At 48.2% G+C, this 13130-nt stretch overlaps 2 protein-coding genes across 3 annotated transcripts in view; one reads left to right on the top strand and one right to left on the bottom strand.

Moving 5' to 3' along the window:
* Window positions 1-235: 235 nt before the first annotated feature.
* On the top strand, window positions 236-11819 carry LOC141728077 (uncharacterized). Of its 2 annotated transcripts, XM_074534394.1 has the most exons (6): window positions 236-1162; window positions 1242-1350; window positions 1987-2031; window positions 3132-3378; window positions 5112-5289; window positions 11539-11819. In XM_074534394.1, the coding sequence occupies exons 1-6, from the start codon at window positions 236-238 to the stop codon at window positions 11740-11742; spliced, it is 1710 nt and encodes a 569-aa protein (XP_074390495.1). In that variant the 3' UTR covers window positions 11743-11819. The 2 variants fall into 2 exon arrangements, with proteins under 2 accessions (XP_074390495.1, XP_074390496.1); XM_074534395.1 differs by lacking the exon at window positions 1987-2031.
* Window positions 2201-13130, bottom strand: part of LOC141728040 (serine/threonine-protein kinase pim-1-like) — a 30492-nt gene continuing 19562 nt past the window's right edge. Inside the window, exons 12-14 of the mRNA XM_074534338.1 lie at window positions 11530-12828; window positions 5041-5316; window positions 2201-3331 (exon numbers count right to left, since the gene is read on the bottom strand). The gene's annotated coding sequence lies outside the window, so the exon portion shown is untranslated. The remainder of the gene's footprint in view (window positions 3332-5040; window positions 5317-11529; window positions 12829-13130) is intronic.

Genomic DNA, 13130 nt, shown 5'->3' with positions numbered 1-13130 from the left:
CTCAACCCCCAGAAACACCAAGAGGCCAAATGCTGGCCCTGGCCCAAAAACTTCCTGAGCCCAACGGCCCAGGCCAAACCCATGAGGCAGGCCCTGCATTCCCACAGGCCTGCACCCTGCTGCCAGTACAATGGCAGCACGAGTGGGGACACGCTTCCTTTTCCCATAACCACTGAGGCATGCCAGCAGCAGGGAAATAGAAGCCTTCCCCAGAAATCTCACCTGGGGTCTGGACATGTTTGTTCCCCACAGCAAACCAGCTATGGTCTCCTCCATCTGTGCCCTCTCCCTCTGCACTGCAAACGCAGCAGGTTTGTCTCTCATCTGCCCCATGGTTTCATCCCCACCCCCTCCGGGCTGGAGATCAGAGGCAGAGCTCTCGGGATGCACCTGCCCCCCGCCACTAGGGCGCAAGAGAGGCGGCAGAGATGGCAGCCTCCATGGGACAATCCCCGAAAAACCACCCCCGAACCCGCCGAGAATGCTGATCTTAAAAGCAGGGAGACGGGCTGTCCCCCCAGTCAGCTGGCGGGCAGCCCCCGCTCCACGGAAGGGGAGGCCAGCCGCCGGGGCCGCTGCTACAGCAACCGGTCCGGGATGGTCCGAGCTCGAACAAGCCGCCGGTGCCAGGGCAGTCTCTGACGCCGACACGGAGGACACAGCCTCCGACAACGGCAGGACTGCTGGGGCAGCCTGTGCAGGCAGCGGGGGGGGAGCCGGAACCGGGGAGGGAATCCCGCTGGATGTAGGAGCGGCCGCGGGTTGTTCCCCCGCCCCGCAACCAAAACAAGTCCGTGCCGCGCATGGCCACGCCCACTGCATAAACCCCGCGCCGTCCCTGCTCGGCCAATCCCCGCCCTCTCCCACCACACAAGCCCCGTCCCCTTTTGGCGGGCGATCCTCCTCCCTGCCTCACCCCGCCTCGCGCTCCCATTGGCCGTCTCTTCGCCCGCCTCGCTCTCCCATTGGCCGAATTCCACAGGGGCGGGCCCACCTCTCCCATCCCGCCCCGCCATTGGCCGCGGCGCGGGCGCTGCTTGGCGCGCGGGACAAGATGGCAGCGCTCCCGGAGCCGCTCTCGCGGGGCTCGCGGCTGCCGGTACGCCGGGCCCAGGAGAAGCGGGCCCCTTCCGAGGGGCCGCCGGCGGCCCCTCCCCAGCAGGTGCGGAGCGCTCCCCGCGCGGGCCCGGCCCGGCCCGGCCCGGCCCTGCCCGCGCCTGACGCCGTTTGTCCCCTGACAGAAACGATCGCGGACCGGGCTCGGACCGGGAGATGCCAAGGCCGCGCCCAAGGCCCCCCTCAGGGCCCCGCTGCGAACGCTGGGCCGCGACGCGGCCGCTGGGGAGAACGGTACCGGCGGAACCGGGAGGCAAAAGTGGAGAGCGGGGCAGATAAAGGGGGCTTGGGGGGATTTGAGGGGATTTTGGGGCTGAAAAAGGGGATTCGGGGGCATTTGGGGCTATTAAAGGGGATTTGGGGGCATTGAGAGGGGCTCTGGGGCGTTTAAAGGGGATTTGGGGGATTTAATGGGAATTTGGGGGATTTAATGGGGGTCTGGGGGCATTTATTGGGGGCTCAGGGCAGGTAAAGGGGGCTTGGGGGTATTTAATGGGAGTCTGGGGGCATTTGGGGCAATTGAAGGGGGTTTGGGGGGGTTACAGGGGGCAGGTAAAGGGGAATTTAAGAGATTTAGTGTGGATTTGGAGCAGTTAAAGTGGATTTTGGGGCTTTAGAGGGGGCCTGGTGGGATTTGGGGCAACTGGAGGGGATTTGGGGGCAGTTCAAGGGGATTTGGGGGGATTTAATGGGGGTCTGGGGGAGTTAATGGGACTTTGGGGGGTTTAGAGGGGATTTGGGGGGATTTAGAGGCGTTCTGGGGTAATTTAAGGGGATTTGGGGGGATTTAATGGGGATTTGGGGAGAGTCAGTGTGACCTGGGGGTGTCAAGGGGATCAAACCCCCCCAATGTCCCCCCAATGTCCCCAGATGGCCCTTGCGAGGCGGCGTCGGTGGCGGCTGCTCCTCGGGCTGGTGAGACCTGAGACCCCTCCCAGTGTCCCCAACCCCCCCCCTGTCCAGGTTTAGAGCAAGTTTGGGGAAGAATCCCCCCAAAGGAGCTCCGGTGGGAAAAGCAGATCCAATCGGCCCCTCCCCCCTCAACTGGTCCGGGAGGAAAGAAAAACACCTCCTTGGAGAAAGGTGGAAAAAAACCCTGTTTATTAAACAATAAGGCCAAAACAGTATCCAAACAATGAGACCCCTTGCCACTCTAAAAGAGATGACAAACTGAGAAAACCCCGGGTTCAAGCAGCAGCTCACTCAGTCTCTGATCATTCCCTCCGGTGCTGGAATTGTCGCAGGCCAGGCCTGGCTGGCCCACTGGGCCACAGCTGCAGCTGCCGGTGCTCCCCTGGGTGTTCAGTCCAGAGCAGTTCCAAGAGGTCCAAAGAAAAGGGAAAAAAAAAACAGTCCAGGGAACTTCTTTGCCTCAGCTAGCTAACACTAACTAAAAAGCAAAAAAAGAGCTCTGTCCCGCTGTCTGTCCGCAGACAACACAGTCAGGAGCAGGAATGTGGGGGAGTGAGCGCAGTGTCTGAAAACAAACTGCTGCTTCCCTCTCCCCCTTCACTCTCTGTAACACTCTTAAAGATACAAAACTTATTATTATTCAACATAAACAGAATGAGACGATTGGGGATAAAAGCATCATATAGTCAACCCAGGACACCCCCCAATGTCCTCAGTGTCCCCAGGGCCACCTCTCTCCTGTCCCCAGTGTCCCCAGGTCCCTCTCCCATGCCCCAGGATCCCCTCCTGGTGTCCCCTTTGGCACCCCCTCAATGTCCCCAGGGCCACCCCTCCTGATGTCTCCAGTCCCTTTCCCAGTGTCCCCAGCACCTCACGGCTCCAATGTCCCCTCCAATGTCCCCAGGCCCTTTCCTGATGTCCCCAAAGCTCCCCTTTGATGTCCCCACCCCCCTTCTGATGTCCCCAGGACCCCATGGCCCCAAGTTCCTCTGGGTGTCCCCCTCCCCTCCAGATGTCCCCTCTCCCCTTCCCTTTGTCCCCACCCCCCCTCCCAATGTCCCCAAGCCCCTCTGGATGTCCCCAAGCCCTGTCAATGTCCCCAGGCTCCGTCACCAGCATGAGCTCCAAGGGCGCCTCCAAGCGGCCGCCGTGGGACCTGCGGGGGCAGCTCGGGGACCTGCGGGAGGCGCTGGGCCAGGCCCAGGAGCAGCTGCAGGGGCTGGACAGCGAGAAACGGGAGCTGGAGAGCGGCAACCGGCAGCTGAGGGAGCGGCTGGAGCGGCTGGAGCGGCTGCAGAGGGAGCTGGGCGAGAGGGAGAGCAGAGAGAGCAGCCTGTGCACCCAGATCAGGTGAGAAATGGGCCCAAATCCATCAAAAACCGCCCCTAAATCCATCAAAACCTGCCCCAAACCCACCCACATCCCCCTGCAGAGGGAGCTGGGCGAGAGGGAGAGCAGAGAGAGCAGCCTGTGCACCTGGGTCGGGTGAGAAACGGGGAAAAATGCACCAAAAACTGCACCTAAATCCATCAAAAACTGCACCTAATCCATCCCCATCCCCTGCTGAGGGAGCTGGGTGAGAGGGAGAGCAGAGAGAGCAGTCTGTGCACCCGCGTCGGGTGAGAAACGGGGAAAAATGCACCAAAAACTGCCCCTAAATCTGCTTAAACCTGCACCAAATCCATCAAAAACTGCACCTAAATCTGCTTAAACCTGCCCCAAATCTGCTTAAACCTGCCCCAAATCCATCAAAACCTGCCCCAAATCCATCCACATCCCCTGCTGAGGGAGCTGGGCGAGAGGGAGAGCAGCCTGTGCACCCGGGTCGGGTGAGAAACGGGGAAAAATGTACCCAAATCTGCTTAAAATCCACTTAAAACTACTTTAAGTCCATCCAAACTGCCCCAAAATCCTGAAAAACTGCCCCAAAATCCATCAAAACCTGACCAAAATCCATCAAACTGCCCCAAACCCACCCACATCCCCCTGCTGAGGGAGCTGGGAGAGAGCAGAGCAGCCTGTGCACCCGGGTTGGGTGAGAAACGGGGAAAATGTACCTAAATCCTCTTAAAATCCACTGAAACCTGCCCCAAACCCATCGAAACTGCCCCAAATCCATCAAAACCTGACCAAAATCCATTCAAACCCGACCAAGATCCATCAAAACTTCTCAAAAATCCATCCAAATGGCCCCAAAATCCACCAAAACCTGGGAAAAATCCATCCAAATTGCCCCAAAAGCCACCAAAAACTGCACCTAAATCCACAAAAACTGCCCCAAATCCATCAAAAACTGCCCCAAATCCATCAAAAACTTACCCCAAAATCCACCAAAAGCTGCCCGAAAGGGTTCTGAGGGAATTTTGGGGATCTTGAGGGAGTTAAAATTCCATAAATTCCTCCTAAACCCCTGAAGTTTCCCATAATTCTCTCAGAATCCTCCTGAAAATCCCTCAAAACCCCTCACAATCCCCAAAATTCCCTCAGAACCCTTCTGAAAATCCTTGATATTATCATGAATCCCCTCAAAACCCCTGAAGATCCTCAAAATTCCTTCAGACCCTTCCAAAAATCCCTGATATTTGCCTGAATCCCCTCATTACCCTTCACAACCCCCAAAATTCCCTCAGAACCCTTCTGTAAATCCATGAAATTTGCCTGAATTGCTCCAAAACGCCTCAAGATCCCCAAAATTCCCTCAGAACCCTTCAGGAAATCCCTGAAAATCCCTCAGATCCCCTCACGATCTGTAAAACTCCCTCAGAACCCTCCTGGACATTGCTCAAAATCCCCAAATTACCCCAAAACTCCTCAAGAAACTCACCCAAAACACCTCAAACTCCTCTAAAATCCGGGATTCTCCAGTTTTATGGGATTATTGTTTCCGTGGAGCTGGAGGTGTCTCAGTGCCCTGAGGAGCTGCAGCAGAGCCGGGGCTCAAACTCCCTCAAGATCCCCAAAATTCCCTCAGAACCCTTTGGAAAATTCCCCAAATCCCCTCAAGAAACTCACCCAAAACACTCCCAAATTCCCTGAAATCTGGGATTCCTTGATTTTCTGGGATTATCATTTCTTTGGAGCAGCTCCCTGGAGCTGGAGGTGTCTCAGTGCCGTAAGGAGCTGCAGCAGATCCGGGGCCGGGTGGAGGCCCTGGAGGCCGAGGAGCAGCAGCTGCAGGCGCAGGAGCAGCAGTGGCGGCAGGAGAGGGACAAGGCCCTGGGCCGGGCACAGGAGCTGGCGGAGCAGCTGGAGAACGCCATGGTAGGGCCTGGAATTCCTGAGAAATCCCTGAAAAATGGGAATTTGGAGCTGTTTTGGTGCTCTCTGATCGGGGATCCATTGTGGGGGGTGGTAAAAAATGGCGGGGAGCTGTGAGGGGAAAATCCACCAGGGGGCGCCAAAAAGGGCGGGAAAATGAGGAGTTGGCACCAATTTGGGCTTTTTTACACCAAAATCACTCTGAAAGTGCCTTGTAAAATGGGAATTTTCACCAATCCAGCTCCTTGTGTCCCCAAAATCCCTCAAGGTTTCCTGAAAATGTGCAAAAACCTGGGATTTTGGAGCTGTTTTGTTGCTCTCTGGTCTGAGATCCTCTGGGCAGAAAAATGGCGGGGAGCTGTGAGGGGAAAATCCGCCAGGGATGCCAAAAAGGGCGGGAAAATGAGGGGTTGGCAACAATTTGGGATTTTTTGGCACCAAAATCGCTCTGAAAATGCCTTGAAATGTGGGAAAATGGGATTTTTTTACCAATCCGGCTACTTCTGTCTCCAAAATCCCTCAAGGGTTCTTGAAAATGTGCAAAAACTTGGGATTTTGGAGCTGTTTTGTTGCTCTCTGGCCTGAAATCTGCCAGGGGCACTAAAAAAAGGCGGGGAAATGAGGGGTTTGTGCCAGTTCCGGCTTTCTTGGCGTCAAAATCCTTCAGGGGAACCTCAAAACTTGTTAAAAATGGGAATTTTCACCATTTCAGCTGCTTTTGCACCCAAAATCCCTCAGGGAGTGCTTCAGAATCCACAAAAACTCAGGAATTTGGAGATGTTTTGTTGCTCTGAGGGGCCAGAAAAATGCAGGAAAATGTGGGATTTACGCCAATTTTGGCTTTCTTGGTGTGGGAGTCCCCCAGGGAGTGCCTCAAAATTTGAGAAAAATCAGAATTTTCACCAATTCAGCTGCTTTTGCACTCAGAATCCCTCAGGGGATGCTTCAAAATGCACAAAAACCCAGGAATTTGGAGCCATTTTGTTGCTCTAGAGGCCCCAGAAAACAGCAGGAAAATGAGGGTTTGTGGCAATTCCGGCTTTTTGGTGTCAAAAATTCTTCAGAAGACTCCTCACAATGTGGTAAAAATGTGAATTTTCACCAATTCAGCTGCTTTTGCTACGAAAATCCTTCAGGGTGCTTCAAAGTTATTGAAAAACTGGGATTTTCGAGCTGTACAGTCACTGTCCAGGCTGAAGGCCACCTGAAGTGCCTGAAAAAGTTGGAAAAATGAGGGGTTTGTGTCAATTCTGGATTATTTGGTGTCAAAATTTCTCAGAAAGTGCCTAAAAATATGGGGAAATTGTGAAAAATGGGAATTTTCGACAACTCAACTGATTTTGCACCCAAAATCCCTCAGGGTGTTCAAAATGTGGGAGGAAAAAAAATGGGAATTTGAATCATTTTTGCTGAGTTTCAACTTGAAATCTGCGACAAAAAAAGGCTGGAAAATGAGGGCTTTGCGGGGATTGTGGTGAAACCCCTCAGAAATTACCTCAAAATATGGGAATTTTAACCTCAAATTCCTTGGAGAATGCCAGAAAATCTGCAAAACATGAGGAAAATTAGGGTTTTATTGCAAGTTTCTCTCTCCTGAGCAGCTGAAAAGGCTCAGAAGTGAGGGGGCAATGTGGGTGCAAAATGTTGGGGGGAAAAAAAAGGGAATTTGAATCATTTTTGCTGCGTTTCAACTCGGAATCCGCTAGGGGACGCCAGGAAAAAAGGCGGGAAAATGAGGGGTTGTGGCGAAACCCCTCAGAAAACGCCTCAAAACGTGGAAATTTTAACCCCAAATTCCTTGGAGAATGTCAGAAAACCTGTAAAATATGAGGAAAACCGGGATTTTTTGCACGTTTCTCTAGTGAGCAGCTGAGAATGCTCAAAAGTGAGTGGGGAATTGGGGAATTTTCAGGTTTTTTTGCAGAAGGCTCAGAAGTGAGTGGCAATAAGGGAATTTTCAGGTTTTTTTGCAGAAGGCTCAGAAGTGAGTGGGAATAAGGGAGTTTTCAGGTTTTTTGCCAAAGGCTCAGAAGTGATGGGTGAATTGGGAATTTTCAAGTTTTTTTGCAGAAGGCTCAGCAGCGAGCGGCAATAAGGGAATTTTCAGGTTTTTTGAAAAAGGCTCAGCAGCAAGGGGGAAATTGGGAATTTTCAGGGTTTTTTTGCAGAAGGCTCAGCAGCAAGGGGGAAATTGGGAATTTTCAGGTTTTTTGCAGAAGGCTCAGCAGCGAGCAGCCTTAAGGGAATTTTCAGGGTTTTTACAGAAGGCCCATCAGTGCGTGTCCATTAGTGAATTTTCAGGTATTTTCACAGAAGGCCAGCATCCCCAAAAATCCCCAAAAATGGGAGAAAAATCCCGAAATGGGAGAAAAATCCCCAAAATGGGAGAAAAATCCCAAAAAATGGGGCTGGGACACAAAAATTTGGGGGGAAAAACCCCAAAAAATGGGGAGGAGATCCCAAAATTGGGGAGAAATCCCCCAAAAATGGGAAGGGAAGGAAAATGGGGAGAAAACCCCAAAATGGGAGAAAAATCCCAAAAAATTGGGGTGAAAAATCCCAAAAGTGGGAAAGGGAACAAAAATGGGGAGAAAACCCCCAAAAATGGGGCTGGGACACAAAAAATTGGGGAGAAAAATCCAAAAAGGGTCCCGGACCCCAAAAATTGGGTTAAAAAAACCCCAAAAGTGGTCCCAGACCACCAAAATTGGGTTTAAAAACCCGAAAAAATTATCCCGGACCCCAAAAATTTGGTTAAAAAAACCCCAAAAATTGGGCTAAAAAACCCAAAAAATATGCCAGACCCCAAAAATTGGGTTAAAAAACCCCAAAAAGGGTCCTCGATCCCTAAAATTGGGTTAAAAAACCCCAAAAATTTGGTTAAAAACCCCCCAAAATTATTCCAGACCCCAAAAATTGGGATAAAAAACCCCAAAAAATTTGGTCCAAAAACCCCAAAAATGATCCCAGACCCCAAAAATTGGGTTAAAAATCCCCAAAAAAGGTCCTGGACCTCAAAAATTGGGTTAAAACCCAATTTTTTGGGTTAAAACCCAAATATTTCACTCAAAAAAATTCCCCCAAAAAATCCCCCGAAATTGCCAAAAAATGCCCCCAAAATCCACCCAGAAAATCTCCCAAAATTCACCCAAAAAATCCCAAATATTTCACCCCAAAAATTGCCAAAATTCACTAAAAAACCCCATAAATTTCACCTGAAAAATCCCCCCAAAAATCCCCAAAATGTGCCCCAAAATTCACCAAAAATCCCCCAAATTCACAAAAAAATCCCAAAAGTTTCACCCCAAAAATCCCCCAAATTAACCCAAAATCCCAAATATTTCACCCCAAAAATCGCCAAAATTCACCCAAAAATCAAAAAAAATTCACCCAAAAAATCCCCCAAAAATCACTAAAATGTGCCTGAAAATTGGCTCAAGAATTCCAAAATTTCAGCCCAAAAATCGCCAAAATTCACCAAAAAATCCCAAATATTTCACCCCAAAAATCCCAAAAATTTCACCCCAAAAATCCCAAAAATTCACCCAAAAATTTCACCTCAAAAATACCAAAAATTTCACCCGAAAAATGCCCCATAAAATCCCCACAATTCTCCCCAAAAAATCCCCCAAAATTGCCAAAAAATCCCCCCAAAGCAACAAAATATACCTAAAATATGAGACCAAAATCCACCCAGAAAGTCTCCCAAAATTCACCCCAAAAATCCCCCAAATTCACCCAATAATGCCAAATATTTCACTCCAAAAATCGCCAAAATTCACCAAAAAATCCCAAATATTTCACCCGAAAAATCGCCAAAATTCACCCAAAAATCACAAAAATTTCACCCCAAAAATCCCCAAAATTCACCCCAAAATTTTAAATAATTATCCAAAAAATTCCCCAAAATATCCCCCAAAACATTCACCAAAAAAAAACCCCAAAAATTCCCAAAAAAACCCCCAAAAATTCTCTCAAAAATCCCCCCCAAAAAAACCCCAAAATGTGCCCCAAAATTCACCCAAAAATTCCAAAAATTTCACTCCAAAAATCGCCAAAATTCACCAAAAAATCCCAAATATTTCACCCCAAAAATCCCAAAAATTTCACCCCAAAAATCCCAAAAATTTCACCCGAAAAATGCCCCATAAAATCCCCACAATTCTCCCCAAAAAATCCCCCAATAAGCAACAAAATATACCTAAAATGTGCCCCCAAAATCCACCCAGTAAAATCCTCCCAAAATTCACCCAAAAAATCCCAAAAATTTCACCTGAAAAATCCCCAATAAAATTCCCAAAAATTTCACCCCAAAAATCGCCAAAATTCACTAAAAAACCCCAAAAAATTCACCCGAAAAATCCCCCAAAAATCCACAAAATGTGCCCCAAAATTCACCAAAAATCCCCCAAATTCACCCAAAAATCCCAAATATTTCAGCCCAAAAATGGCCAAAATTCACAGAAAAATACTAAATATTTCACCCCAAAAATGGCCAAAATTCACCCAAAAATCCAAAAAATTTCACCCAAAAAATCCCCCAAAAATCCCCAAAATGTGCCCGAAAATTGACCCAAAAATTCCACCCCCAAAATCCCCCAAAAATCCCAAATATTTCAGCCCAAAATTCACCCAAAAATCCCAAATATTTCACCCCAAAAACGGCCAAAATTCACCAAAAAATCCAAAAAATTTCACCCGAAAAATCCCCCAAAAATCCACAAAATGTGCCCCAAAATTCACCCAAAAATTCCAAAATTTCAGCCCAAAAATCACCAAAATTCACCAAAAAATCCCAAATATTTCACCCGAAAAATTCCCCCCAAAAATCCCCCAAAATTGCCAAAAAATGCCCCCAAAATCCACGCAAAAAATCTCCCAAAATTCACCCAAAAAATCCCAAAAATTTCACCCCAAAATCACGAAAATTCACCAAAAAATCCCAAATATTTCAGCCCAAAATTCACCAAAAAAATCCCAAAAATTTCACCAGAAAAATCCCCCAAAAAATCCCCAAAATGTGCCCGAAAATTGACCCAAAAATTCCAAAAAATTTCACCCCAAAAATCCCCCAAATTCACCAAAAAATCCCAAATATTTCACCCCAAAAATCACCAAAATTCACCAAAAAATCATAAAAAATTCACCCCAAAAATCCCCAAAATTCACCCAAAAATTTTAAATAATTATCCAAAAAATTCCCCAAAATACCCCCCAAAACATTCACTGAAAAATCCCCCAAAAATCCCTAAAAAATGCTATTAAAAATCTTCCTAAAATCCAACAAATCCCATTTCAAACAACCCAAAAATCCCATTCAAAATTCCATTAAAAATCCCAAAAAACCCTCATAAAAATCCCAAAAAATCCCCCAAAATTCCTACAAAAACCCAAAAAAACTCCCCCAAAAATCGACAACAAATATAAAAAACTCCCCCAACAAATACAAAAAAATCCCTAAAAAATCACCCAAAAACCCTTAGAAAATCCCCAAAGCCCCCTCAAAAAATCCCATTAAAAATCCCCAAACCATCTCAAAAATACATCATAAAAATCCCAAAAAAAAACCCCATAAATCAAAAAAAAAAATCCAAAAATCACCAAAAAATCCCTAAAAATCCCCAAAGCCCCCTCAAAAATCCCATTAAAAATCCCCCAAAAAATCTCAAAAATACCTCATAAAAATCCCCAAAAAATCCCAGAAAACCTCATAAAATCAACAAAAAATAACAAAAAATTCCCCAAAATATCACCAAAAAATCCCCCAAAAAATCCCTAAAAATCCCCAAAACCCCCTCAAAAAATCCCATTAAAAATCTCAAAAAAATCTCAAAAATACCTCAAAAATTCCCCAAAAAATCCCTAAAAAAATCACCAAAGCCCCCTCAAAAAATCCCATTAAAAATCTCCAAAAAATCTCAAAAATATCCCAAAAAATCCCCCAAAATTCCCACACAAAAACCCCATTAAAATCCCCAAAAATACCCCATAAATCAACAAAAAATATCAAAAAATCCCCAAAAAAATCACCAAAAAATCCCTAAAAATCCCCAAAGCCCCCTCAAAAAATCTCATTCAAATCCCCCCAAAAAAAATCTCAAAAATACCTCATAAAAATCCCAAAAAATTCCCATAAAAATTCCCCAAAAGTTCCCATAAAAATCCTAAAAAAACCTCATAAAAATCCCCGAAAAATCCCCAAAAATCCCATGAAAATTCCCAAATCAATGAGATTTTCCTCACCCACTCCAGGTTGTCGCTGAGGATACGTTTTCCCGGCAGGAGTTTCAGTTTCTCCGCCGGGAGCAGCGGCAGCCGCAGCACCAGGCCCAGCTCGGGGGGCTCGGCCTCGGCCGGGCAGCACAGGAGCCCCTCCTCCAGGGCGGCCCTCAGTTCCAGAGGCGAAAGCCAAGGAAAAAATGGCAGTTTTGGACTCGCCTCTGGAAAAAGAACTGACACTGCTGGTTTTTTTTAAGTAAATCTGTAAATTAAGAGAATCTGTAAATAAAATATGTTCTATTTTTGCATTAAAATTAAGTTCTGTGATTCCATGATTATATCCACTGCATTCAGCTGGGGCTATTTTAGCAGCATTCCTTTGCTCCAAAAGTTCCCTCTTGCCCAGCTCCTGTGGCCTGAGGCTTCAGCTCCTTCAGCTCCTGGTGCTGAGCTGCTCATGCTGAACGAGACGACTCGGAGAGAAGAGCACAGTCCATGCAATTCCTTCTGGGACACGGAGAGGGGAGGCTGTGCAAACAGGAGCATTGTTTGCTGTGGCCTCCTCTCTGCCCCTCACGCCTTTCAGCGCTTTGAACCAGCCAAGAGCTTTCTCCAAGAGTGCAATGGAGCAGCTGTTCCTGCTCCCGGGCCTGGCTCTCTCCGGTCTCTGCCCTTGCCTGGTTCTGTCCCTCTTGCTGTGCCCTCTGTTCCCCCAGGGCTCGCTGGCTGCTGCCCAGGACTGTGGCACTGGCACAGATCCAGTGCTCCAGAGCCTCCTTTCTGTGCCCTTGGAGCTGCCTGGGCACAGCAGCCTTTTCCATCTGGAAGCTCCCCATGGACAGGGAGTGCCCAGCTCCGTTCCCTGCACAGCCTCCAGGAGCCCAGGGCTGCCATCTCCAGTCCCTGCTGGCACTGGGGGCTCCCAGGTGCCTCAGGCTGCTGTGACACCGCTGCACACGGGAGGGAAGAGGGGCAGGGGCTGTGCTCAAAGTCAGCTCCATCTGCTGCTGCTGCTGCTGGGGGGTCATTTGTGCAGCCCTGGCCCAGAGTCAGGGACCAGATCCTGCCAGTCTCTTCCAGCCCTGGCTGCTCAGAGTTTGGGCCTCGGAGCCTCAGGTGGCCAAAGGCAGCTGCTGCTGGTCCCTCTGTGTGCCCGAGTTCAGCAGTGCTGCTCCATCAGTCTGTGCCCAGCAACGGGGAAAAGCCTCAGCCCTGCAGGGCCAGGAGCTGCCGGGCTCTGCCTGAGCAGCTCAGCCAGCAGGAAGGGAGCTGCTCCACACGGGAACCAGGAGGAAAGGACATTCCTTTGATAGGACATGTTTTCTATTGAAAAAAGAAAAAAAGAAAAAAGCTAAAAAATAGGTAAATTGTAAAAGATAAGAATAAAATCCAAGTGTTAGTGCAAAAACATAACATACAGTTAATGAAAAAAAAAAAACATAAAGGCAAATTTACATTCGTTGCATTAAGAGGTAAATGATCTTTTTCAAAAGAGAACTCAGTTCTTTACATTGTAAATGTGCTGATGGCATGGATCCATCTTTGTGACCTCAAAAGCCTCTTAAAAGATTTTGGGCTTTGTTTCCAACACTGGTATTTGAAATTGTAGTCAAAGCAAGAGGAAA

The sequence above is a fragment of the Zonotrichia albicollis genome, unplaced genomic scaffold (assembly GCF_047830755.1).
Source record: "Zonotrichia albicollis isolate bZonAlb1 unplaced genomic scaffold, bZonAlb1.hap1 Scaffold_83, whole genome shotgun sequence".
In the NCBI taxonomy this organism is placed as follows: Eukaryota; Metazoa; Chordata; class Aves; order Passeriformes; family Passerellidae; genus Zonotrichia; species Zonotrichia albicollis.
This window is presented reverse-complemented; position numbering and strand designations above follow the sequence as displayed.